General features: G+C 41.7%; 2 protein-coding genes across 13 annotated transcripts in view; one reads left to right on the top strand and one right to left on the bottom strand.

Moving 5' to 3' along the window:
• The window catches only part of PRIMPOL (primase and DNA directed polymerase), a 40,384-nt gene extending 40,037 nt beyond the window's left edge, over nt 1-347 (bottom strand). For 8 of the 11 annotated variants that reach the window (XM_032618187.1, XM_032618190.1, XM_032618193.1 and 5 more), the window contains exon 1: nt 53-185. The gene's annotated coding sequence lies outside the window, so the exon portion shown is untranslated. Of the gene's footprint in view, nt 1-52 lie in introns of all 11 variants that reach the window. The other 3 variants (XM_032618197.1, XM_032618188.1, XM_032618199.1) reach the window with 3 other exon arrangements.
• Nucleotides 214-26,948, top strand: CASP3 (caspase 3). 2 transcript variants are annotated; one of them, XM_032618204.1, is made up of 7 exons: nt 214-623; nt 16,350-16,417; nt 18,182-18,306; nt 21,745-21,873; nt 22,294-22,469; nt 22,804-22,924; nt 24,599-26,948. In XM_032618204.1, exons 2-7 carry the CDS (start codon nt 16,365-16,367, stop codon nt 24,820-24,822), a joined length of 828 nt encoding a protein of 275 aa, XP_032474095.1. In that variant the 5' UTR covers nt 214-623; nt 16,350-16,364; the 3' UTR covers nt 24,823-26,948. The 2 variants fall into 2 exon arrangements, with proteins under 2 accessions (XP_032474095.1, XP_032474096.1); XM_032618205.1 differs by lacking the exon at nt 214-623 and adding an exon at nt 14,139-15,062.

The raw sequence follows: 26,948 nt of genomic DNA, 5'->3' as shown, positions 1-26,948 counted from the left end.
CTTCTCCCTGCCCCCGGGGCCCGGCGAGGCCTTCGGGTTTCCCTCCATTTACCTCCAGAGACGCTCGTCGTGGGCGGGAAGCCGTGGGTCCTCTGCGGCTGGCAGGACACACAAGCCGCCCACTGTGGCGGGACCGAGTCTTCAAACCTGGCGCGGAGGCGGGGCCGGGGCGGGAAGTGGGGAGAGCGCGGGCCAGTGAGACGACAGCGTTCTGGGGCAGGACGGGGACTGAAAGGGAGCGGAGACCAGGAAGGGCCTAGAATGGCCCGGAAGCGTGCCTGGAAGCCAGGAGCTCCCGGGACCCGTGAGTGGGCGGTGCTCTCGGGCTGAGCGGCGTTCTCAGGCGCGGCGGGACCCGTGAAGGGGTGGTGTTCTCGGGCGGAGCGGTGTTCTCGGGCGGGGCGGGGCCTGTGAGGGGGCGGTGTTCTCGGGCAGAGGGAGCCGGGGCCTGACTGACGTGTCGGCGCGGCGCGGAGGTCGCAGAGCTGAGGGGAGGGGCCGGAGTGGGGCCAGAGTGGGCGGGGCCTGTTCGGGCGCCTACCTCTGAGCGCGGCTGCGGCGGAAGCAGAGCAGGAACCGATCCCAGCAGAGCGAGTCGGTGGCAGCGGCGTGGGGACTGAGAGGTGAGATATGCCCTCGACGCTTCTCGCTTTGGCGCCATAGGTCCTGGGCTGGTTCCCTCCACTCTCCCAAGCTCAGCGCCTGACCCGGGGGCCTGCATCGGCCTGCAGCTGCCCCGGGGAGACGGAGGAGACTGACCTGGTCCGGGCGGCGGATCCTTTGTTTTGGCGCGACAACGGGGGCGGGGACGAGCCCTGAAGCCCGGAGATCGAGAGACCTGGCCTGGGGACGGGAGGCCGGGCCGCGGAGCAGAGATCCGGCTGGAGACGCCGAGCCTGGGGGACGGGAGGCCGGACCGAGGATCGAGAGGCTGGGCCGGGGGTGGTGGGAGACCCGCGTGGGATGTGGAGGGCGGACAGCGGGAGGCTGGGGAGCGGAGACCCAGCCGGAGACGCCGAGCCCGGGGGACAGGTGGCCGGGCCGAGAATGGGGGTTGTCGGGAGACCCGGGTCGGGTCGCTGAAGCCTGGTAGCAGGAGGCTTGACACGGGTCGCTGAGCCGGGGTAGAAGAGGCGCGGGAGGCCCAGGCGGAGGCGCTGAGGCCGGGGGGTAGGAGGTCGGACCCGGGAGCGGGAGGCAGCGGGGATCGAAGGCTGAAATTTTAATCGGGAAGGTGGTGAGGAGGCTGGGCGCGGAGAAAAGATGACCTGAGGGCAGGAGGCGGGCTGGTGCTTTCCTAAGGGCTCTGGCCCTCAGGGCTTATCCTCCCATTGCTGGTGAGGATTTGGTCTCTGCTGCCTTCTTTGTCTAGATATTATGAGGTTGACGGGTGACTCCGCTTTCCAAAGAGGTAGTTTCAAGTATTAAACTCCTATTCACTTTCAGACCTGAAGGCCTCCATACATCCTTCTAGCTCCTGCGGGTGACTATGTATCCATGGCCCAAATCCCTTAGGCTTTGAAATCCCCTCAGCCCAGGTTGAATAAGAGTGCCTTAGTCACTCCTGTTTTCAGTGGGTGTGCTCTCAAGCCTTACTTCCCAAGGCAGCTGTCTCTTTCCCAGTTCTCAATAAGTGGCTCCCAAGCCAAGAAACTGGGAACCAACCTTATCAGCTTCCTCTCCTGGCTCCTCCAGTTAGCAGCCAAGCCTCCTGGCCCTCCTAAATATCCACTGGATCTGGCCCCCTTCTCTCCATCTCAGATTTAAGCCACCCTAAGCTCTCACCTGGCTACAGGAGACCCCTCTGGCCCCTCTCCAGTCCATTCTTTATAGCACAGGCTGAGGGATCTTTACAGAATAAAAATCCAGAAAGCTGTTCCTGTGGTCATAGGATAACCCAGTCCCTTAACACGGTTAACAAAGCCAAGCATAGGCTGGCTCCTTGGTCCCCTTCCCCTGCCTAATCTTTCATTATGGCACCGTTTCACTTTCTGCAGAGCCATGCTGAGCTTAACACTAACTGTTCTCTGCCTGGAACACTCTTGCGTTCCCTCTCTCTTCCCAACACCGCACACTTGCTTGAGGAACTCCTATTTATGTTTCTGTTCTCATTAAACATTTCAAGGTTAAGTCTAGCTATTATGTGTTCCTTTGGCATCCGTCTCATCCTAAGAGGAAAGTGTCATATCCTTTGCAGTTGCTTATTTTTACACTCTCCCCTATTAGCTCCTAAGCAAATTCCACAAGGAACTGTGTTTTTCTCGTTATCTTGTTCCGTATTGTCTTTCCCCATATTTGGGGCCTGGCACAAATGAATGCCAATACTACAGTATTATGCTTTTTAATAATTACGCCCTATGTAGAAAAAAATCCTATTTTAAGGTTGCTTAGCAAATTATAATTAAATGATGCGGACTAGAAAGGAATGGTAGAGTTGAAATGCAGAGTTGCTGCAACAATGTGTTTATGCAGGATCTTATTAGGAGGTGCTAAGCAAGCTGCATAGACCAGCCTGTGGCAAAATGGGCTCAGCCACTTTGAATGTATTGTGGGTACGTGATGCCTAAGAATGAAATACAAAGCTTAAATCATCCCTATCCCAACCTGATGGTTTTGCTTTGCTCTTTTGCAGTGAAGGCTTTTGAAAGTTAGAATGTGGTTTTTTTTTTTTTTTTTTTGCGGTACGCGGGCCTCCCACTGCCGCGGCCCCTCCCACCGCGGAGCACAGGCTCCAGACGCGCAGGCCCAGCGGCCATGGCCCACGGGCCCAGCCGCTCCGCGGCATGCGGGACCCTCCCGGACCGGGGCACGAACCCATGTCCCCTGCACCGGCAGGCGGACTCCCAACCACTGCGCCACCAGGGAAGCCCAGAATGTGTTTTAATGAATGAAGGAATGAACAGTTTATTGGAGTGTAGCAATAAAACCTGTTCCCAGTAAGAAAGAAGTGAAACATTGTATCCAATTACATCAGATTTGATTTGCTATCCTGAAAAAGAAGTCTTACCTCCTGCGATTTTTTTAAATTATTATTTCTTTTATTTTTTATTTTTTTTGCGGTACGCGGGCCTCTCACTGTTGTGGCCTCTCCCGTTGCGGAGCACAGGCTCCAGACGCGCAGGCTAAGCGGCCATGGCTCACGGGCCCAGCCGCTCCGCGGCATGTGGGATCTTCCCGGACCGGGGCAGGAACCCGTGTCCCCTGCATCGGCAGGCGGACTCCCAACCACTGCGCCACTGGGGAAGCCCCCTCCTGCGATTTTAAGAGACTGACATCTGAGAGAGGCAATTATAATGCTTCTTTTCTGTTTTGCTTTCAAATCCAATTTAACACAATCTCCTATTGGTTCATCCCCTTTCTGATGCTGGAAAGCAGTCTTTAGTTTCATGAATGGCATTAGGTCAGTTCTGGTGCCCAGTATCAGATAGTTCTTTAGGCTCTGCCTCAAAGATGGGAAGCACTGGTGTTGGATCTAAAAAAAGATGTGGAATTCTTAGACTGTTAGATACTGGTGTACACATTTAACAAATACAAATGTAATGGAGGGGGATAGGTACTCTGCTGTCATAGGACCCGAGGCCACATCCCAAGGGCAACACTTCCTATTTCATCCATAAATTAGGCAGGAGTAATATACATACCTCGCAGGGTTATTATAGGGATAAAATGAGATAATGTCTGTGACAGTGCCTTGTAAATCTCTTAAGTAATGTTGTTAATTCTCTGCCTATTTTGATCTTCAAGTTGCTTACAGAGTTTCTGCATTAGGGTAGAGTAAAATAAAGTTATCTCTTTTGTACTGAACACTGGCCATCTGTCTTGTTGAGCCACTTTTGAATACAGTGAGCTCTGGTGCGAGTCACACATTGGGGTAGGATCTTGGTCTCCACTACTTCAAACACTCAGGGTTTACGACTCTGCACACAGTCGGTGTTCAGTCAATTGTTATGGTACAAATAACAAATAAATACCACTGACCCTGGCTTTTCGCAGTTTCAGACCTTCTCTGGCAGGTGGTTGTAAAACTGAATCACTTCTAGAGGAGTGATTCTCAGTGGGAGGGAGGAGGCCTTACAGGTTATCTGTAATTTTTATAAAAGGCCTCCAAGATCCTTCATTCTACATTTATTTCATAACACAATATTTAAGTCTGCAAGGACTTTCGCATTTCTCCTTCTGCCCCTCCAGAGATACCATCTTAGGACAAGACTTCAGGTAGGTGAGGGAAACAGGCCCCTTGCACTTAGTAAGCATTGTGTCCTTTCTGGCTTGTGGCTTTTGAGTAGTGGGGAAGCCCTCCTGTCTGTGTCTTCCTGGTGGTGTGGTCCTTGCCAGAGAAAAAGAAAGAATGGTTTTGTTTGTGTGGCACAACTGAACTTACTTAAGTTTCTTCTGTATTTAATTTTACTTGCCATGTGTGAGATTCCTCCTTTATTACAAAATAAATATTAAAAGTCTGACTTTTACCAGGCCCAATGACAATATCCAGTTTGGTGACTCTTCCCAAAGCAATTGCAGGGACCAGATGGGAAATTATTTCAATAAAACCTCTAGTACGTCACAGCAGAAATCTCCTCTTATCCAAACTGTTGTGAAAAAAGTATTTTCTTCTTTCTGTTTCACTTACCAAATCTGGAAACATGACTGCTTTTGAGACTTCGTCCTCTCTAATTGGTAATAAATATAATCCTGATGTTTATCAAGTTCTTTGGCCAAAGTATGGGCCACCCTCCTTGTCTGTAGGTTCTTAACCAGATATGGAGGGCCGATTCTCCTACACCGTTGTACATAAAGGACTTGAGCATCTGCAGATTTTGGTATCCCTGGAAGGAGGAGGAAGGCGGGTGTCCTAGAACCAATCTTCCATAGATACTGAGGGAGGGCTGAATAATCTCCCCACAAGTCGTAGTGAAAAGTCTTCACCTCTCCTTTAGAGGCAAATAGGGACATAGGAAAAAAGTGTCTGAATGACATCCTAAATGCTTAATATGAAAATTATTCATATTTTGTGAGTAATTTTACTTTTAGAAGTAAATTACCCAGTGGCACCCAAAACACCATAAACATCATTCCTGGTTTCTTCATGAGTTGGAATGAGTGCACTTTATACTATTTCACTGTCCTTGCAGTCAGTTTCTATCATGTTTATGTATGCTTCCTCTCTCATCTTAGTGTTTCTAGGTTGTGGATTTTTGTTTCCTTTCTTGAAATTATTGATAGCATTACCCCTCCTATGTAGAACTAAGCCATGTAGAGGTGTGGGAAGCTGACAGATCTGAGTTTGAATCCAGGCTCTGCCATTTAAAAGTTACTTAACTGGGGCTTCCCTGGTGGCGCAGTGGTTGAGAGTCCGCCTGCCGATGCAAGGGACACGGGTTCGTGCCCCGGTCCGGGAACATCCCACATGCCGCGAAGCGGCTGGGCCCGTGAGCCATGGCCGCTGAGCCTGCGCGTCCGGAGCCTGTGCTCCGCAACGGGAGAGGCCGCAACAGTGAGAGGCCCGCGAACCAGGAAAAAAAAAAAAGTTACTTAACTGCTTTCAGCCTCAGTCAACTGAACTATAAAATGGAAATCTCATTATGCCTCGAAACATCGTTGGAAGAACTAACTAGAAACACGTAAATAATGAATACATGCATAGATAAATGGACCTTTTAGCTCAGAGTCTAGCCCCTATTAGCCAACAGTAAGAGGACCTCTTATTACACAACGCTCAAATCACATATCGTGTTATGATTTTGGGGCTTTTCTTTGGCTACCTGTTTTGGTAAATTTTTACTTATAATTTTTTTGAAGATACTCGTATTTGTGGAGATGATTCAGAAGTGAGTGATGTTGGTTCCTATGTCTCATTTTGAGATTTAAAACCCGTTTGGTAGGGCAAAGACCAGGTTTTAGACCTTACCTCAGTTTCCTTATAGGACAGGCACCAAGGACAACCCACTGATGGGTGACAGGTTAACTAAGTAGGAATAACTTAAACTGGTTATCCTAATTTAATATCTCATTTTGAAATTTCTACCATAGGCACAACTTTCAAGCCATTTTTTAAAAAAAATAAATTTATGTATTATTTGTGGCTGCGTTGGGTCTTTGTTGCTGCGCGCAGGCTTTCCCTAGTTGCGGCGAGTGGGGCTACTCTTTGTTGTGGTGCGCGGGCTTCTCATTGCAGTGGCTTCTCTTGTTGCAGAGCACAGGCTCTAGGTGCGCGGGCTTCAGTAGTTGTGGCTCGTGGGCTTAGTTGCTCCTCGGCATGTGGGATCTTCCCAGACCAGGGCTCGAACCTCTCTCTGTCCCCTGCACTGGCAGGCAGATTCTTAACCACCGCACCACCAGGGAAGTCCTCAAGCCATTTTTTTTTTTTAACATCTTTATTGGAGTATAATTGCTTTACAATGGTGTGTTAAGTTTCTGCTTTATAACAAAGTGAATCAGCTATACGTACACATATGTTCCCATATCTCTTCCCTCTTGCGTCTCCCTCCGTCCCTCAAGCCATTTTTAATAACAGGTTGTTGTTGGTTATTTTTCCTAAAATGTTGATACTTTGTAACTTCATATAGAAATTTCAATTTTAAAAATTAATTTTTATTCCTCTCTTTGAACTCTGTAGATAATTTATTCTGCTTAACTTCATTGTCGCATTATGCAACGGTCCCTTTAGTTGGCTAACCACAATAAAAAATTGGGAAATCATTGCAACTTTTCACTTTAGGAAAACACAGCCTGAAATGCTTATGTATTTTAGAGTGACAGTAAATTTCTACTGACAACATTTTTTAACTTTTGAAAAATCTGACTGTTGTAGCTTCAGTGGCGAGTATTAAAGGGATCTAGGAACTCAGAGACCTGATTCTAAGACCCAGGTTCCAGGTTGCCATCTAATGTCAATTGATCTACTTAGAACTTATCTGGGACCCAATATATGTCTAGAAATTTATTATCATCAGCATCCTGAATTGATGGAAAGAATTACATACTCAGTACAGTAAGAAACAATTAGCGTTAAGTCCATTGCGGTGCTACAATATATTTGTTATTTTTATTATTTTTCTTTTTACTTTTTAAATAGCTTTATTAAGACATAGTTTACATACTATACAGTTTATCAATTTAAACTATAGAATTCAGTGGTTTTTAGTGTATTCACAGAGTAATGTATCCATCACCACAATCAATTTTAGAACATTTTTATCACCCCAAGAAACCTCATAACCATCAGCAATCATCCCCAATTTCTATCCAAACCCCTAAACTTAGGCAACCACTAATTTACTTTCTGTTTCTATGGATTTATTCAAAATTTCATTCTTTTTTCTGGCTGAGTAGTAATTCATCATATACACACACACACACACACACACACACACACACACAATATATATTTTTTAAGCCCTATTGTATATTTTCCTATTTGTGGCTTGTCAAATGAAAGTGTTCTAAGAACTTAAACTCTCGTCATCATATAGGGCATTTTTTTCCCTTGGGGGACAATTTTTTTTATCCTTCTGAGATGAGATCACCATGTCCAGAATAACTTATATTCAGCCAGGCATTAGCTCATGGAGGTGAGGTAATGCTGAGTGTCACTCTTAAGTAAGTTCTGCAGGAACCAAAGCTCTGCTCCCAAGCGTGTGGATTTGGTGCTTTCACGTGGGAAAAGCAGATGGTGACAAGCAGAAAGCAAATGTGAGCAAGTCTGATGCAGTGAGGATTTTATCATTATATAAATTTTCCGTAGTAAATGAAGGTCAACTGACAGGACTGGGTGAAACAGAGACTCCGCTCTTGAAGGGCACACACAAAGTAGTGTGCGCATCGGGACCCAGGGGAAGGAGCAGTGACCCCATAGGAGACTGAGCCAGACCTACCTGCTAGTGGTGGAGGGTCTCCTGCAGGGGCGGGGTGTGGCTGTGTCTCACCGTGAGGACAGGGACACTGGCAGCAGACAACCTTTTCTTTCAACTAAAGTCAAATGTGTTTGGCTTTCAAACCATTGTCTCAGTTTGGAATTTAAATCTCTCTTGAAACCCAAAACTGAGCAATGACTTTTTTGTTCTAGTCATTATCTGCCTTCTCGCTGATTTCCAGTGTTTCTAGTTTATAAATTACACACAGTAGGCTCAGAAAAACTCATAATTACTTCTTTTTCTGTTTGTTTTAATATTTTTGTTGAGTTTGGTGTCTCTTTCATGGTGTCAGTTTTGCTTGAACAGTTAATGATTTCTTGGTTATTCCCTTTTTCTGTCTGCCTGTGTTGCTTGTGATGGGGCACTGGGATGGCTGGACTTACCTTCGGAGTTTAGGTGCCAAATCGGTTGGGTTTGGCAAACAAGTTGGATGCCAAACTCCAGTTTGTGTTATTTGCTAATGTGGGTACTCTGTTTACCAGGTTTCAAGTACACTTTTATTCCTTAAAACCTGCGGGGAAATACTCTGACTACTCACTATTCAGCCAACCATAAGAAAAGAAAGGGACAATCCCTCAACTGCTCCAAATGCAGCTCACCAAGAGATGACCCTAAAATTCTCCTTCCTTCCACTTCTACCCACTTCTATTCCACTTCTAATGTTCTCTCAGCTCAATTTCCCAAAATCATTCCCGTCACCTCAGGAATCTTTCCCTGATATTTCCTACTTTCTGTCTCAGCAATTCCTCAAGATTTCTGCTCCAGGATCCTTGTTGATTGCATATCAGCAGAGTAAAGAAAGTGAAATAGGATGAGGGAAGACATCTGGGAGAGGTGACCTTTCAATAGAGACCCGAGTGAAATAAATCATATTATCTTATATAATATTATATAACATAATATATCGGTGAGACTAGTATTCCAGGTAGTGGGAATAGCAAGTGTGAAGACCCTGAGAGAAAATTATTTTTAAACCGTTCAAAAAATCCAGTGGGACCAGAATATAGCATGCTACTTGCTTACTGGTGGAATTGAGAGACGAAAAACCATCACTATGTCATGGTGTTATGAGAGTAACAAATACACATAAAAAGCAATCCAGGACTTCCCTGGTGGCACAGTAGTTAAGAATCCGTCTGCCAGTGCAAGGGACACGGGTTCGAGCCCTGGTCCGGGAAGATCCCACATGTCACGGAGCAGCTAGGCCCGTGCACCACAACTACTGAAGTCCAAGGGCCTAGAGCCCGTGCTCCGCAAGAAGAGAAGCCACCGCAATGAGAAGCCCGCGCACTGCAATGAAGAGTAGCCCCTGCTCACTGCAACTAGAGAAAGCCCGTGCACAGCAACGAAGACCCAGTGCAGCCAAAAATAAATAAATTAATTAATTAAAAAAAAAATCCAAAACAGGATAAAATGAAAATACAAGAAGGGTTCTAATTACATGCTAAGTAAATATATAGGTGGAAGAGATTAATTCTGGCATGGTGGATCAGGTGCAATTCTGTGAAAGACTTTAAAGGAAGGGGTTTATTTCTTGTTTATGTAAAAGTGTGAGTTTGTTTGTTGACCCTGCCACATGACTTCATAAAGTCGTCATCATTGGTTAAAAAAATATAAAAAAAAGGGAACAAAATACGTCATAGTATTTGTTCCTGAGAAATCCTTATCAGATAGAAACTGTTTTAAATACTAGTCTTAAAAAATTCAGATTTTTTTTTTCTTTCAGCCATCAAGTACCTTACTGAAACAAAACTGTCTATTTGATGTCTAATATTGGAAATTATTAATTACAATTACTTGTATTAAGGCTAATCAAGCTGAATCGTTTTTAACTTTTAAGAATGATTTGCTTAGGGCCTCCCTGGTGGCGCAGTGGTTGAGAGTCCGCCTGCCGATGCAGGGGACACGGGTTCGTGCCCCGGTCTGGGAAGATCCCACATGCCGCGGAGCGGCTGGGCCCGTGAGCCATGGCCGCTTAGCCTGCGCGTCCGGAGCCTGTGTTCCACAACACGAGAGGCCACACCAGTGAGAGGCCCATGTACCGCAAAAAAAAAAAAAAAAAAAAAAAATAATGATTTGGTTAAAGAACGTTGATTAAATGTATGAAAAGGAAATGACTACTTGAAAGTCACCTTAGGGGCTTCCCTGGTGGCGCAGTGGTTGAGAATCTGCCTACCAATGTAGGGGACATGGGTTCAAGCCCTGGTCTGGGAGGATCCCACATGCCGCGGAGCAACTGGACCCGTGAGCCACAGCTACTGAGCCTGCGCGTCTGGAGCTTGTGTTCTGCAACACGAGAGGCCACGACAATGAGAGGCCCACGCACCGCGATGAAGAGTGGCCCCCACTCGCCGCAACTAGAGAAAGCCCTCACACAGAAATGAAGACCCAACACAGCCTAAATAAATAAATAAATTTAAAAAAAAAAAAAAAAAAAAAAGAAAGTCACCTTATATTTAGGTTACATCTTTTTTTTTTTTTTTTTTTTTTTGGCTGTGTTGGGTCTTTGTTGCTGCGCACGGGCTTTCTCTAGTTGTGGCGAGCGGGGGCTTCTCATTGCGGTGGCTTCTCTTCTTGCAGAGCACGGGCTCTAGGTACGCAGGCTTCAGTAGTTGTGGCTCGCGGGCTCTAGAGCGCCGGCTCAGTAGTTGTGGCACACGGGCTTCGTTGCTCGGCGGCATGTGGGATCTTCCCGGACCAGGGCGCGAACCCGTGTCCCCTGCCTTGGCAGGCGGATTCTTAACCACTGTGCCACCAGGGAAGCCCTAGGTTACATCTTAACCTTGGTATGAACCAAGAAGCCAAATGCAGTTGACTCTTGAGCAAGGAGGGGTTAGGGGACCCTCCCTATAGTCGAAAATCCGAGTGTATAATTTTTAGTTGGCACTCCATAGCCATGGTTCTGTATCCATGGATTCAGCTAACCTCAGATGGTGTAGTGATATAGTATTTGCTACTTTTAAAAATCCACGTTTAAAAAAAAAAAAATCCATGTGTAAGTGGACCTGTACAGTTCAAACCTGAGTTGTTCAAGAGTGAACTGTATTTTAAAATTCTGGAAAGCTTGCCACTATGTAAATCTAAACTTTCTATTACCGGTCATAAGGATAGAATCGCTTTGTCCCACAGCTTTATTGTTGGCAAGAAATAAAAGATTGTTAGAAGTTAATATTTCAGTCCAAGAATCACTGCGCTGTTGCAGAAGTGTTTGGTAAGACGTCTTATGCCCTTGATCATTGGTGGGAACATAGCAGCCTTTCGGGGTTCCTGAACAGCTACCGTGCACCCTGCATTTGGCAGACTCATTCAAAGCGCCAATTTGAGGCAAAACTCTGGGACCAGAAAGACACTGGCAGGAGCTCTGGGTTCACCTTCAGAAATTTTATTGTCTTTTTTCCCATCCCACTGTGTTTTCACTCCAGATTTTCCACAGGCTGGCCAGAAAGTCTTGAAACATAAATAACACTATTTTCTCATGGATTATAATATAATGCCAATAAACCATTTATTATGTATCTGCCTGCATTTCCAGAATTGTTAGCCAACCTATATTGTTCTCTCAATTAGTCAAATTAACAACTTTGTTTTTCAACCATGGATGGATAATTATTTTGACTTGTGTTGGGGCAAGTTGGCCTCCGTATTTATGGTTGAAGGAAGTTTGAGATTTCTATGTGCCTATTATGTGTTTATTATACATACAAAAGAAGAAGAGAAAGAGAGAGAGACTGGGACGTGGTACACAGCAGTCAAGGAAGGGTTGCTGCTTTCATAGTAGTAAAGTACCACTATTTTTATCGCTCTTGAAACAGGGCTGAGAGTTGAAACTGGCTAACACAATACTGGTTGGTATAGTCTACCATTGTTGGAGGATATTATTTTATAAAATAATGTTTACTACAGTTTCCTAACTTAAAAAAAGTAGACATTATAGAAAAATAGAAAATATGAAAAATATTAAGGAGTAATTAAGTTGCCAGTGGTCCCATCACGCAGAGATAGCCACTGTTAATAAACAGTTAGTTAAAAGGTAAAGATACTGTAGAACCAGTGTATTGGATACACCATGACTTCACTATTTCTCTGCACAGATTTTCAATATTTTGATGAGTAATACATATCCTTCCCCTTCCCTCCTCTCCCTTATCCCTAGAGTTATTTCCTTAGGCTGCATTCTTAGAAGTGTAAGTTTCCTAGAGCAGATGTCAAGCCTTTTATTGAGGAGTGTGGGAGGGACATGTTTCGGGAGGTGATACCAATTTATGTCCCTTCTATTCATGTCTGGGAATGCCTGTCTCACACAGCTTTGCTAGACGTATGCATGATGAGTTTTTGTATTACTTGGTAAAATGCACGCATAAGTACTCATGAAGGTATAGTTAAGACATTTGGGGATTTTTGTCTCAAAGTTGTCTCTTCTAAACAGAGAGAAAATGGGTGCCATCACGTGAGAAGTGCCTCATCCTCCTTGCATCCAGTTCACCAGTCTTCATACGTTGTGCCCAAATAATTTGTCTTCCTTGCGTTATTATAGTGGATGAGCCCTCACTTGTTCTTATCTGAGGCTAATACTTCCCCATATGTGAGCTAGATTCACAGACCCCCCTCATCCCTCCAAGAACTTCACTCTTTTTCTCCTCTTGCCTTATTAATTTCTCACTTTCTATGGATCATTCTCATCTGCATAAAATCATGCTTTAAAAGGCTCAAAACCAAGCCAAACAAGAAATGTCCTCTACCCCTGGTCCCCTTTCAGCTACCATCCCCTCTCCTTGCCCCTTCACGGTAAAACTATGTTGACTCACTTTTGTTGTCTTTACTCATTTTTCTTTTCCCATTTTCTCCTCAACCCATTGCAGCAACATTGATCCTTTTAAAGTATACTTTTCAAAAAGTATGAAACTTGACAGTTGTGTAAATATAAAATATGTCAAACATTTTATTCAATTAATTGATAATAGAACCAGTCCGTTGTTAAGACCAGTTCAAAGGAGACTTTGAACAATAAACATAGATGTAAATGGTTGGGTATAATGAAATGAATTTGCTAATAGAAGCAAAACTAGTTAATACCCTATAAGGCAATAAAGTGTAATTTGGGAGGGTCATCTTTTCTACAAGTTGCAAATCCATTACATCATTACAAGACAAAACTTGTTTTCATTGCTATCAATAAGAATCATCTGCATGGCTTCCTTTTTTTGTGGCTTAACTTCCTACAAAGTTGTAAAATAGTCTAGTCAGGAGAAGGTCAGTGAAAAGAGGACACCCTATACAAATGAACTTATCTACAAATCAGAAATAGAGTCACAGGTATAGAAAACAAACTTATGGTTATGGGTTAGGGGAGGGATAAATAGGAGATTGGGATTGACATATATATACTACTATATAGAGACAACTAGTAAGGACCTACTGTATAGCACAGGGAACTCTATTCAATACTCTGTAATGGCCTATATGGGAAAAGAATCTAAAAAAGAATGGATATATGTATATGTATAACTGATTCACTTTGCTGTACACTTGAAACTAACATAATATTGTAAATCAACTATACTCTAAAAAAAATTTTTTTTTAAATAATAAAGTCTTAAAATGGAAAAAAAAGACACCCTGTAAAATCGGATAATCCCCAAGCTTTCTCTAGCCAATGCCTAGTACCACCCTGAAATAACATCCAGTAATTTCTTCACCCATTTCCAAGTCTGGGACAGTTTTTCCTGACAATCCCCACTATGCCCATTACTTCCTTGCCAAAGCTAATGGTCTCTGTCCTCATCTGAAATGACCTCTTAGCAAGATCTGAAATGATCAAACACTCTTTGGAAGGCTTCTGCATATTTTGGTACACCCCAGCTACCTGATTTCCCGTTTCACTCACTTCTTTTTAGTCTCCTGCTGGCTCCACTTCCTCCAGTAACCCTCTAATCATCAGAGTGCCCCAGTATATCTCCAGCCCTGCTCTCTCCCCAAGTTGCAGACTCTTAATTACCTATATCCACTATTTAACTATAGTCCAAACTTTATCATCTCTTTCCGGGACTATTCCAGAGGGCTTCTCACTGGCCTCTGTGCTTCCGCAGTGGATTCTCCACTCAGCAGACAGAGTGATTTTTTTTTTTTTTTTTCCGGTATGCGGGCCTCTCACTGTTGCGGCTTCTCCCGTCGCGGAGCACAGGCTCCGGACGCGCAGGCTCAGCGGCCATGGCTCACGGGCCCAGCCGCTCCGCGGCATGTGGGATCCGGCAGGCAGACTCTCAACCACTGCGCCACCAGGGAAGCCCCAGAGTGATCTTTTTAAAGCATGCTGTCCCTCCTCTGCTTCAAGCACTCCAATGGTTTCTCCTTCTTGCAACAAGGATAGAATCAAAGCTCCTCTTGGCTCCTGAGGCCCTATATGATCTTGCCTTTCCCACTTCAATTCCCTTCACTCCTTCCCTTCCTTTTCCATGCACTAATCGAACTGGTTTTCTTTTCTGCACCTTGAATACACGAAACTCTTTCAGGGCCTTTGTACTTGCTGGACGTTTCCCCAGCAAGGCAGCCTCTCTAGGTGGCCTCTATGTCATTTAGCTCTTTCTGTCAATGTCACCTCAGAGATGGCTTTCCCAGCCTCCTCAAAGTAGCTCACACTACCAGTCTCTCTATTACTCTACCCTATTTTGTTTTCTTCATAGCCCCTATCAGTATCTGAAATCTTATTATCTGTAATTATTCTTCCTCTCTAGAATGAAAGTTTCTTGAAGGTAGGAATTTTGTTTTGTCTTCCACTCTGTCCTAGAGCCTAGAATGGCACCTGGCACAAAGAACGTGCTCACGAAGTATTTGCTTATTGACTGCAAGATGGTTCATCCCAGTTGTACACAGCATCCTGCCTTAGTTTTCTAGAAAAACTGCAGGAAGTAAGATGATAGAAAAGCAAAGAGCTTTTGTAGAAATGCACAGCAAAGACTGACTTTGAGAGAAGGTGAAACGCTACCCCCTTCGGTGGTTCCAAAATGGTGACACTTCCTCTCCATATTTTTTTCTCCATCTTCCCCCACGATAGGTGCACACCGTACTTAGGGACAGAGGAGGAAGGAACTGAGCTTTGGAGAAGAGAAGAGATGTCTCCTTAATTTTCAAGAGACCTTAAAAGGGGGGACTTTGGTAATGGGGAGGTGTGGGAAGATAAAAAAGTTCTGGAAATGGATGGTGGTGATGTTTATACAACACTGTGACTGTCCTTAATGTCACTGAACTGTACACTTAAAAATGGTTAAAATGATAGATTTTATGTATATTTTATCACAGTTTTAAAAATTTAAATTTAAAAAGGGGGAGGGAGCCTAGGACTTTCTGTAAACGCTTTTGTGGTTGAGTGAGTCCTGTTGACGGGGTGTGTATTCTTTTAAGATTTCTGATTTTAGCGTGGGAGTTAGGTTAAAAGTTCTATTTTGATTGGAATTTTTGAGATAGGCAGGACTTCTAGAGGCTGGAGAAAAATTTTTTGTCCTTGTTTTTCTGTATTCTTTATTTAGGGAGGCAGATTGCCATAGAAGTACCTTTGCTTTGGGGAAGCTAGAGAAGACATGGTAGAACTCCAGACAGGTAGTAAGGAACTGGCTTCTTCAGAGGCAGTAGGGAAGAGTGGGAAGAAGGGGGCCTCCATCACTAAGCTTTGCGTCTGTGGACAAAGCTACCTAATCACTAGGAGTTGGGTTTCCTGACTTTTCAGATTGTTGGGAAAATAAAAGATAAGATGCCTAGCACAGTACTTGCTGTATAATAAATGCGCCATAAGTGAGAGCTGCCTTGATTAGGACTCACTCACTGTGGGAGGTAAACAGAATTGTCTGACAGAAGAATAAAGCAGGAACTTTAGTTTTTACTTCCAGGTTTCCTAAAGCCAGTCCACCACCTTAAATGAGAAAGTGGGATTTTCATGTCTAGTTTAAGAGTAAAGATTATGTGGAGGTTTGGAACTTCCTGGTGCTGAATCTCTTGGGAATCTAAGCATCGTAGAATAGTGTTATGTGAGGTATACCGTTTTTGGTTTTTGTTTTAACTGCATTGAGTTGGAAGGCAGAGTTCTTACCAATGACCAGATCTGTTGTAATAGAAACAAGTTGCCGTGTGTATCTTGATCTGGTGGGGTATCCAAATGTAAAAATGTATCAGGCTGCACACTTCCTATCTGTGCACTATGTGTACTTCATAGCTCAATTAAAAACGAGAGAGAGAAATGGGCGACCTTATACATACCTTTACAAAGGATTGTTCTCAGGTTTGACTCACAGAAGCCTTGAACAGTAGAGGTGAAGCTGGAAGAGTGATGGTACTGCTAATATGAAAATATTCGTATAGTGTTTATTTAGAGACATAATCATTGGAATAATTAATGCAGTGATCTTATAATGACTGATTTTGATTAACATCATTTTCTTTATATTCTAGTTAATAAAAGTATCCATGGAGAACAATGAAAATTCAGTGGATTCAAAATCCATTAAAACTTCAGAGACGTGAGTATTTAAATGGAATCTCATACAAGCAGAGAAAGATGGGTGTATGTAGTACAGCAAAGTTTGAGGAAGCAGAAAGAATATGGGCTTTCAAGCCAGAGAGGCCCAGATGACTTCCTACCTCCTGTGACAGCTGCATGGCTATACACATGTTAACTTATCCTCTCTGAATCTCCTCCTTAAAATAAAACTTTCACGGAACTGTGGGGAGGTGGGAGGGTGCCTGACGTGTTGTCAGAAACCCTGCCTTAGTAGCAGAAGGATGACCCAGGAGAGGCAGAGGCACCCTCCGAATCTCTGTGCAGGATGCGAGGTTCGTGTTTGGGGGAGTTTTTTGGCCTCCTGTTTATTTGTGAGTTTTAAGGCTAAAATAAAATGCCAGTTCTCAGTCTGGGGAAGAATTGCCTGGTTATAGATGATCTTTTACCCTTTGTCTCCATCTTCCTTTTTGGAATATTCTGCTCATTAATGCTTCCAATAACCAGCAGATGGAGAAAGGGAAAAGATAGAACTCAAACACTCTTAATTCATGTCTGTTATTATCCATTTGGGATCTCTTGTGGTATATTTAATTCTAAAAGTTTATTTCTGGGGTCCAGTATTATTATTCTGGACCACCCAGGGAATTATAAACTAATTTTAGTACTAAACAATACTGTTACAGCAGAGCTATTAACAGGTTACCAATAAAGATTTTTGCAATATTTGTTTAGCAAAGGAATTTGCCTAGAAATTAACCTTTTGAAAGGCAGTCTCATTTTAGAGGTTTCTTGCCTTTTTTTAAACCCTTTTAAACTGATTTACACATTTTCCTACCTTTTCCTATCATACAGAACATAATTTACTATTTTAAAAGGTAGTAATTTACTATCCTTTTCCAACAGTATTTTTAGAATTGCATATAATGTGAAATACTCCCAGGTTGAGTGTGTGGGTACATGGACGTTAGGTATCAGTTTTTTGCTGTTGTTTCCTGATTCCTGGTCCAGGTCAAGGATCAGGTTTGCAGACTGTTTCGGTCAAGTTTTATTGAAGCATAGCCACACCCATTCGTTTACATATTGTCCTGGACGACTTCCACCAGCTGGATGGAGTGGGCTGCAACAGAGTCTGTACAGGCAGCCAGCCAGCCTAAAATACTTAATATTTGGCACTTTGAGAAAAAGTTTATTGACCCTGGTCTAGATAACAGAGGTTTTTGGATAAGTGACCTTTAGACAAGTATTTTCAATTATTTACAACAGTGATTCTATGTAGCAATAAATTATTAGTTTGTTCAGTGCACAGGGTTTAAGGAACAATTTAGGAATTGTGATAAATATTGTGTTTTGAGTCATAGTTGCCTTTTGTTGGTTTCCCTATCATTTCAGGGTAATTTTTATGATTTCACTCTTACCTTGAAGGATAAAATATTTTAGAAAGTTTAAAAAAATTTAAGTATAAAATGAATTTGATGAAATTTTAATAAAATTTAGAGGAAAGCAAAATACAGAGATTAAAAGTCTGAACTCTGAAGTTCAACAGATGCTTTCAGCCTTGGGTCTGACACTGTATCTGCATAACCATCAGCCTCATAGTGGTCACTTCCTCATCTGTGAAATGGGTTTTTGTGAAATTTTAGTGAGGGAAAGCCTGTTGCACACAACCTGGCATATTATATTCAACAAATGTTAACTGTTCCTATGTGTTAGAGAAGTTGTGTCAATGTGAACAGCAGCATTGGTCATTTCTCTCTTTGTAAACTGTTGTTTGATTTCCAAACAGAAAGATCTTACATGGAAGCAAATCAATGGACTCTGGAATATCCTTGGACTATAGTTACAAAATGGATTATCCTGAAAGGGGTTTATGTATAATAATTAATAATAAGAACTTTCATGAAAGTACTGGTATGTATCATAAGATAGTTTTTAATCCTTTACAAGTATTTGTACCATTTATATTTGGTGTAGTATAAAAAACAGAATTGATGTTATTATTTAGTAAACTAATGACACAGAATAGCCATGAAGTAGAGATAGAGCAGGACCCTATGGGTCCTACAATTCAACATGAACTCTTAATCTTCTACCCATCATCAATATCTCTCCCTCTTCTATCTGTATGTTTATCTCTTCTGCCCTGACTTCTGTGTAACCCTTGCTTCTTTATCTTCCTGCTCCCTCTTTCATGTTAATGGAAGGATCTCAACAAATAGTAAGTAGAAGTATTTTTCCATTCCAGGAACTGTGCAAGGCACTCACAGAAATTGTCTTGTTTAATTCTTAGAGCACCCCTGAAAACTAACCACCATTAGATGCCGAAAGGTTAAAAATCCTTGCACAGAGTCCCACAGATGATTTAGTAGCAGAACTGGGACTCAGCGTTGGTGCTCTGAATCCACTTTCTGTGCCACTTCACCTGTGCCTTCATTCATTCTGTTGACTTTCTCTTCTTCCCCTGAAAAGAAAACAGACTCCCCAACCTTAAAGAGACCTTTCTTTTACCCTGCTGCCTCTTAAGCTTTGATCTGATTTTTGTCTCCTTCCCTAAATCTTAAAAACACGTACTTTAAACTTGCCATCTTCACTTCTTTCCATTCCTTTGATTCTGTTTTCTCTGTTTCTACCTCAACAGCTCTGTAGAAGTTGCTGTTAGGTTCACCATAGCCTGATCACCAGATCCCGTTCTCAGTCTCTATACTATGTATGGCTTGAATCTAATAATACTTTCAGAGGTTGTTTTTAAGAGAATGTAAAAAATAAAATCCCTCACGATCCTAAAAAGCTATTTAACATCTTACTGTATTACTTGATATTTTTTCCTTGACAGTTTCTTTCAAAGCTTAATTTTATCCATAATAGTAAGCAATATTGTATTTTGCTTGTTCCATTTAATGTAATATAAGCGTTTTTTGTGTTGCTGTATAATTTTCATATCTGTTATTTTAATGATTATATAATATCCCATTCCCTAAATATAATGTTCACTTGACTTGCATAATTTACCATATGAATGAACACTTTGGCTGTTTCTTCATTTTTCATTTTTAAATTGGTGCTCTGATAATTCTTTGAATTTGCATATTAATTGTATTAGAATTAATTTTAGTTAAAGAAACTAGAATCTGCTGATTCAGTTTAGGAGGCTATCTACCAGAGTGCTGGTGAAAAGGGAAAGAAGCCAGATTACACTGGAAAGATAAGCTGGATTTGATGTTAGATTCATTATAAGGAGTGAGGAAAAAGTAGTTGAAAATGAGTGTCTAAACCTGAATGGCACCATTTATATTACTTTCGGCTCTAAGTTGAGATACAACCTTCAACCGTTGGGTATTCTGCCTCACGTTGCTAGTTATAATGCCCTTGTCCCATAGAATTTTACATTGTTGAACTTATTGGAGTTTTTTTTCTGTCCAGTTTTATTGAGATATAATTTACACACAGCACTGATAAGTTTAAGGTGTACAGCATAATGATTCGATTTCCATAGATCATGAAATGATTATCACAATAAGTTTAGTGAACGTCCATCAACTCCAATAGATACAACATTAAAGAACTAGAAAAAAGCTTTTTTCCTTGTGATGAGAACTCTTAGGATTTCCTCTCTTAACAACTTTCATATATAACATACAACAGTGTTAATTATGTTTATCACATTGTATGTTGTATCTCTAGTACATCCCGAGTACTTACTTATCTTTAAAGGGGGAGGGGGAAAATTGTTCTACTCTCCCCCCAAAAATACTTAGGCCTGTAGTCTGGCTTTAGCCTTAGAGTGAGCCCCTTTTCTGCTTTGAAATTTGAAGATCAGGTTCTCACAGCCACCTCTGACAGCCTGGTATTTTTTGTTCAACTACTAAGTGGCTCACAAACCAGGACCAGAGTTCAGTCACCTTGTCACACAGCTGCATGGTGTCCTCAGCCTTTCCAATGTCAAAACCTTGATGAGCTTACTTTAATTTTATAAAAATAATATATGGCCATAATATACATTTCAGAAATTACAGATTAGCAAAAGAAAAATTGAAATCACACCTAATCACACTACTCAGATAATCAACAATAATTTGGAGCTAGAAACATCTAGTCTTTTTTCTATGCATATGTGTTAAGTTTACTCAATGTGTGCCCTCCCCCTGCAGCACTTTAGGATTTTTAAATCTGAATTCACTGTTCAGTCAATCCGTACGTGTATGTGGAAGGTGCTGTAAAGGCATGAGGAAAGCCCAGGACTCCTGGGTACAGTCCGCTCACCAGCTTCAGTACTTTGTTCAAGTTCCTGGACTCCTCTGTGCTCCCACATCTGTGCAAATGAAGCCAGTCATGATAACGGTCTCATGGTGGTTAGAAGGCTTAATGGAGACCACGCAGAGCAGAATAGCTGATGAACAGTGCTAAAGTGGCTAGTGGTTTGTGGGGTTTTTCCTGAAAAGGTGTTATGAAAAGTACTAATGTATCTTAGAATTGTTGGGAACTTGAAATCAAAGAAATAGTTCCTCTGAGTTTGTGAGGTGTGTATTGATACATATGTGTGTGTGGTGGTATATGTGTGTTTGTGTATGTACAATATGTATGTGTGTGTGTGTGTATATACTTATAATTTTTTCTTTAAAGTAGGATCCTATGCTTTTTTTTTTAAGTGACCATTTTCCCATGGCAAAATTTTGTCTACAAAATTTCAGTGGCAGTATAGTATCCCATTATATAAATGACTTTTAATTTATTTAACCAAACCTCTCTTGTTAGGCATTTAAGTTTGTTTTTCACTATCTAAGCAGCTGTGAAAGACGTCTTTGTGACTGTAACACTATAACAGTTTATGTTATGAAGTGTCTTATATGCTAAGAAATGAAAGAGACTTTGTGTCACCACGATCAGAATATTGAATTTTCTTAGCATTTGCAAGGAAGAGTTTACTGTAGATTGTGTGAATCACTGAATAGTTCATTTCAAAGCAATTTATGGGTCTTTTTAAAATTTATTTTTATATATTTTTTATTTTTGGCTGCACTGGGTCTTCATTGCTGCACACGAGCTTACTCTAGTTGTGGTGCACGGGCTTCTCATTGCTGTGGCTTCTCATGTTGAGGAGCACGGGCTCTAGGCACGCGGGCTTCAGTAGTTGCAGCATGTGGGCTCAGTAGTTGCGGCTCGCGGGCTCTAGAGTGCAGGCTCAGTAGTTGTGGTGCACAGACTTAGTTGCTCCGTGACATGTGGGATCTTCCCAGACCAGGGCTCAAACCCGTATCCCCTGCATTAGCAGGCGGATTCTTAACCACTGCGCCACCAGGTTAAGTCAAATTTTTTTTTTAATGCAACTAAAAGTAACTTTTTCTGTTCAAGGGATGGCATGTCGGTCTGGTACAGACGTAGATGCAGCAAACCTCTGGGAAACCTTCACGAACTTGAAATATGAAGTTAGGAATAAAAATGATCTTACATGTGAAGAAATTTTGGAATTAATGTACAGTGGTAAGAAATAATGAAAAGAATGATCTTCGTTGTCCAATTTATGTTACAATGTAGCTGTAATTATACACATATAAAAGTAAAGCATGAGAACTGTGGAACTAAACTGTACACAATCCTACTCTCTCTCTCTCTCTCTCTCTCTCTCTCTCTCTCTCTCTCTATATATATATATATATATATATATATATATATATTTTTTTTTTTTTTACTCTATATATTTTATGTCAGTAAAACAAGTTATTCATACCAACTCACTAGAGTGGTTTGAGGTGTGTTGCTCTGCCCTAAGTTGGGTTTACATGATCTCTTAGTTCTGTTCTCAGGTTTCTTCATCTTATTCCCATACAGTGCATATGAAATGGTTGAATAAAATTGCATTGGTTTTCTGATGGTTTTCCTTGTTTGTGAATGTTTTCCCAGTTTCTAAAGAAGATCATAGCAAAAGGAGCAGTTTTATTTGCGTGCTTCTAAGCCATGGCGAGGAAGGAAAAATTTTTGGAACAAATGGACCTGTCGATCTGAAAAAATTAACAGGTTTCTTCAGAGGGGACTGTTGTATAAGCCTAACTGGCAAACCTAAACTTTTTGTTATTCAGGTAATATATAACTGAGCAACCTGGTTATTGAGGATTCATTAGGGATTAATTTACTCAATTGCGGATTATCAAAAAAATTTATTTTTTTCCCTGAAGCTACTGAACTATTGTTAGTTTTTTGTTTATTTAAACTACCACTTAGGAGATAGAGGATAAATTTTAATTTTAGACTTCTAGCAAAAGGATTCTGCATAATTAACATCAATTTTTACAGAGCCTTTGCATTTCTTAGAAATAACAGTTGTACATGTACACACATATTTTTTTAAATAAATGTTTAGTTTCTTTTCTTTTTTTTAACTCTTTAAATAAATGTTTATTTTCTAACCTCTAGGCTTGCCGAGGCACAGAACTGGACTGTGGTATTGAGACAGACAGTGGTGCTGAGGATGACATGGCCTGTCAGAAAATACCAGTTGAGGCGGACTTCTTGTATGCATATTCTACAGCACCTGGTAAGAAACGTACTAATACTGAATGTTATATGTAGATTTTAAACAATGAAGAGTGTGTTCCAAAGGCTGTCATGATTTTGATATTCATAAAAAGCCAACTTGGGGCTCCCCTGGTGGTGCAGTGGTTGGGAGTCCGCCTGCCAATGCAGGGGACACGGGTTCGAGCCCTGGTCCGGGAAGATCCCACATGCCGCAGAGCAGCTAGGCCCGTGCGCAACAACTGCTGAGCCTGTGCTCTAGAGCCCGTGAGCCATAACTACTGAGCCCACGTGCCACAACTATTGAAGCCTGCACGCCTAGAGCCCGTGCTCCGCGGCAGGAGAGGCCACCGCAGTGAGAAGCCTGCGCACCACGGCAAAGAGTAGCCCCCGCTCGCTGCAACTAGAGAAAGCCTGCACGTAGCAACGAAGACCCAACTCAGCCAAAATAAGTAAATAAATAAATTTTTTTTTAAAAAGCCAACTTGTCTGTATTTTAGGGTACCTTAACCACAGACAAGTCTCAAAAAGTTGTCTTTAGCAAAGTTGGGCTAGAAAATATGCATCTATAGGAAAGCATACTTACATAGTGTCATTCATGAACTTGATACCACATGGAAACTGTATTAAAACATAGGACAAGTCAGAGCTTTGCCCACTTCCTGGAATAGGGGAGAACTGTGTTTTCCAGGAATTCTTTGGAAGATAGGAAATTGAAAGGATAAGCCTGAATAGCATATCCGCAGGTAGAAATGGAATGAGGGAAAATAGAGTTAAAAATGATTTATGAATAGGTTATCAACCTCCACTTTTTTGTGGTTGTATTATACGTGTCATCATATAAATAAATATTTATTGATCATACAACTGTTTACTTATACAACTAAGGGTGTCACAAAGTTTGGAAATATAGGGCAAATGTATTTTTAAACAGTATTACCTTTTTAAATATAGTCAATGTGACTTCTTTTAACCCCCAGGCATCTTTCCAGATAAAGTACTTTCAAATTAAAAGCAATGGATCCAGGGAATTCCCCAGCAGTCCAGTGGTTAGGACTCAGTGCTTTCACTGCCACAGGCCTGGGTTCGATCCCTGGTCGGGGAACTAAGGTCTCACAAGCCGTGCGGCACAGCTGAAAAAAAGGAATGGATCCAATAGCTGATCTGGGAAAAGAACAACAAATACACTATTTCCCCTTTTTGGACTTTTGAATATACTATAATGTGTTTATTATACTCTATTCAGATGCCCTGTAGACAAATTTAGGCCACTCAGATGTGTGTGCGTACGTAAGCAGGTTATTTCTTGGATAAGCCAATAATCTGATTGCAACACGATGCTACTTATAATGATCCTTTTCATTTCTTTGCTTTTGCATCTTCTGCACGTTACCCTTTTCTTCCCTATTGGAAGGGAAGCCCAGGAAGTAAAATTCTCAGTAACTCAGTGGTGAAGTTAGTCCACAACTCTTTTCCTTGTCGAAGCAGAGGTATACATAAAGCACCCATTTGGTTTTTGTTTTGTTTTCCCCCGGAATCAAAGGTGTCATTTATTTATTTATTTGTTTGTTTATTTTTATGGCTAATAATACCTATGGATGCTTATGCTTGTTTTTACCTTCATGATTATGTCGTAATTTATTAAAGCAGCTAACATTGGCTATCCATGATACTTTGGTTACATTTTGCCTTGTAGGTTACTATTCCTGGCGAAATTCAAAGGACGGATCCTGGTTCATCCAGTCACTTTGTGCAATGCTGAAACAGTACGCTCACAAGCTTGAGCTTATGCATATTCTCACTCGGGTTAACCGAAAGGTAGCAATAGAATTCGAGTCCTTTTCCAATGATTCTACTTTTCATGCAAAGAAACAGATTCCTTGTATTGTGTCTATGCTCACAAAAGAACTGTATTTTTAATCACTGAAGAAACGGATGATTTTTTTTTTTAATCTGTATGCCAAGTGAGGAAACGGTGTGACTGAAAAACTATATTTTCCTCTCTCATTTAAATCTAATCTAATCCCCCAGGTGATACATGGAAACATGTCACTTTCATAGCAATAAAACTACTATGAAGCTACCTCAAACACAATCAGGTAGTTGAAATTGAATTTAATTAAGAATAAATAAAAATGGATAATGGTACAGTCATTATGAGAGGAAATGATTGTAAATTAACAGCTCTCATAATTAGCAAGTTTTAGTGATTATGCTATGCTACAGATTTTCAAGGAATTATGGAAGAATTTAAACATTGCTGTAATGTGTTTCAGTGATATTGACAATGCTCTTGTTTCAGAGAACATGTTCTGGTTTTTGTCAAACTATAGACATGATGATGTGGAATAATGTATCCTCGAACTTGGTGGTCCATGTGCATGGTCAAATGCTTGAAGACCTTGATCTTAGAATTAGTATTTGGAGACAAGACAATAGTATTTTTACATCACCCATCTGAGCACATGGTGTTGTGATGTCTGTCCCGAGTATGTCCTTGTTGTTTAAAAAAAAAGAAAAAATCATGTTTAGTATTGAAAAAGGAACTAAATGTTTTACTTGAGAATATGCAAGAAAACTAAGTTGACTCTCTCAGGTTAAATGCAACATTAATAGAGGGAGACAGAGTTAGGACTATAAGGTGCTGAAATGCAACTCTTCCCACCAGCTGCTGGGCCTCGCATTCCCACAGAGTATCTGAAGGGCTCTTATGCAAAACCTCAAACTTTGATCACACTGATAGCAGCATGAATTGAAGAAATTCTATAGGAACATACTAAAATACAACTTACAGAATACACAGTGAGGTGTGAGGAAGAAACAGTAAATCAATCAGCCGGGCACTTGTAATTAGAAGATGGCTTGAGCCTGAACAGGGACACAGCGCATCCTATGTCATGAAGGCAGAGCCATAGACTACGGCTTCAGGAAAAGGAATGCTGGCTAGTTTCTTCATGTACATGGAGGTGTACATGGAGGATGCTCCCAAGGCAAGAAGCTCCAAGAAAGTGAACCAAATCAAACTTCTGAAATGGAAATTTTCAAAAGATGGTGAGAGTCATAATAAAAGTTGTAGCACTTTTTTTTTTTCAATTTTTTCAATGACAGCTTTTAATTGGATATTAAATTCTTATCTGCCTTTCTGCAGATAGCACATTATATAAAATACAGCTAGCACCATTACCACTGTACTGGATACACTGAATAACAATTCACTTCTCACTTTACACCGAGGGGGAGAAGGGCTGCAGTTGTCAGCCTGTCAGAAATTAAGTATGTAAATTAATGCTTAAGTGTATGAATATGAATATGATTTATAAGACGCTCGGAGTGTTGTTGGGGGAAAATCCTGAGGTCTCTCATTCCCCTTCAACGATAACAAGTGCTTAGTGACCTTGACAGACGGCACGCAGACATGGGTGTGGCCACGTGTGCACTTGGCCACCAAGCTTTGGGAGCTGAAGTACTCCCGAAGAGCAAATCCTGGACTCCTTCTGGAATGTCCCTTTCTGCCATCCATGAATGTCAGCCCATAAAAGCAATTTCATTAGCATTTCCTCATTTTCCAAAATAAGCAGTGAGTGTGGCCCAATAATCTGGGCCCTCAACCATCCTTTGCCAAGGATGGGAAAAATCATAGCACTCTTTGTAGTAAAATTTTTGAGCATGTTAAGTTGTATTTTGTTGACATTTATAATCAAAGGAGAATGATACTGTTGTGATCATATACGGTTCTCTGAAATGAAAGGACCATGGCATGCAGGACGTTAGCAGTCATTCAGTCTTCCCTCCTTTGGTGCCCAGGGAAACTGAAGGCCAGAGAGGAGAAGCAGCACAGCCCTGAGCCGTGGACAGCAGGCTAGGAGCCTCCTAGCTCAGGAGATGTTGAGCTGTCCCTGCATCGCTGTATCCTGCTGCTTTTCAGTCTGACATTTCCTGTGAGCCTTCTTTTGCTGAAAGAAAGGAACTCACGTTTATAAATGAAAGCTTTTTGTTTTGGCTATGTCTGTAATTTTTTCGAAGTCAATGAAGTATCTTAAAGTGTG

This window comes from Phocoena sinus, chromosome 21 (genome assembly GCF_008692025.1).
Source record: "Phocoena sinus isolate mPhoSin1 chromosome 21, mPhoSin1.pri, whole genome shotgun sequence".
NCBI classification, from domain to species: domain Eukaryota; kingdom Metazoa; phylum Chordata; class Mammalia; order Artiodactyla; family Phocoenidae; genus Phocoena; species Phocoena sinus.
This window is presented reverse-complemented; position numbering and strand designations above follow the sequence as displayed.

What these genes read in the sequence shown, in the direction of transcription:
- CASP3 (XM_032618204.1), top strand. Translation starts at nt 16,365, where the DNA reads ATGGAGAACAATGAAAATTCAGTGGATTCAAAATCCATTAAAACTTCA. An exon ending in TTTGGAATTAATGTACAGTG is followed by an intron (nt 21,874 to 22,293) that starts GTAAGAAATAAT and finishes ATGTTTTCCCAG; the next exon opens with TTTCTAAAGAAGATCATAGC. An exon ending in TGCATATTCTACAGCACCTG is followed by an intron (nt 22,925 to 24,598) that starts GTAAGAAACGTA and finishes TTTGCCTTGTAG; the next exon opens with GTTACTATTCCTGGCGAAAT.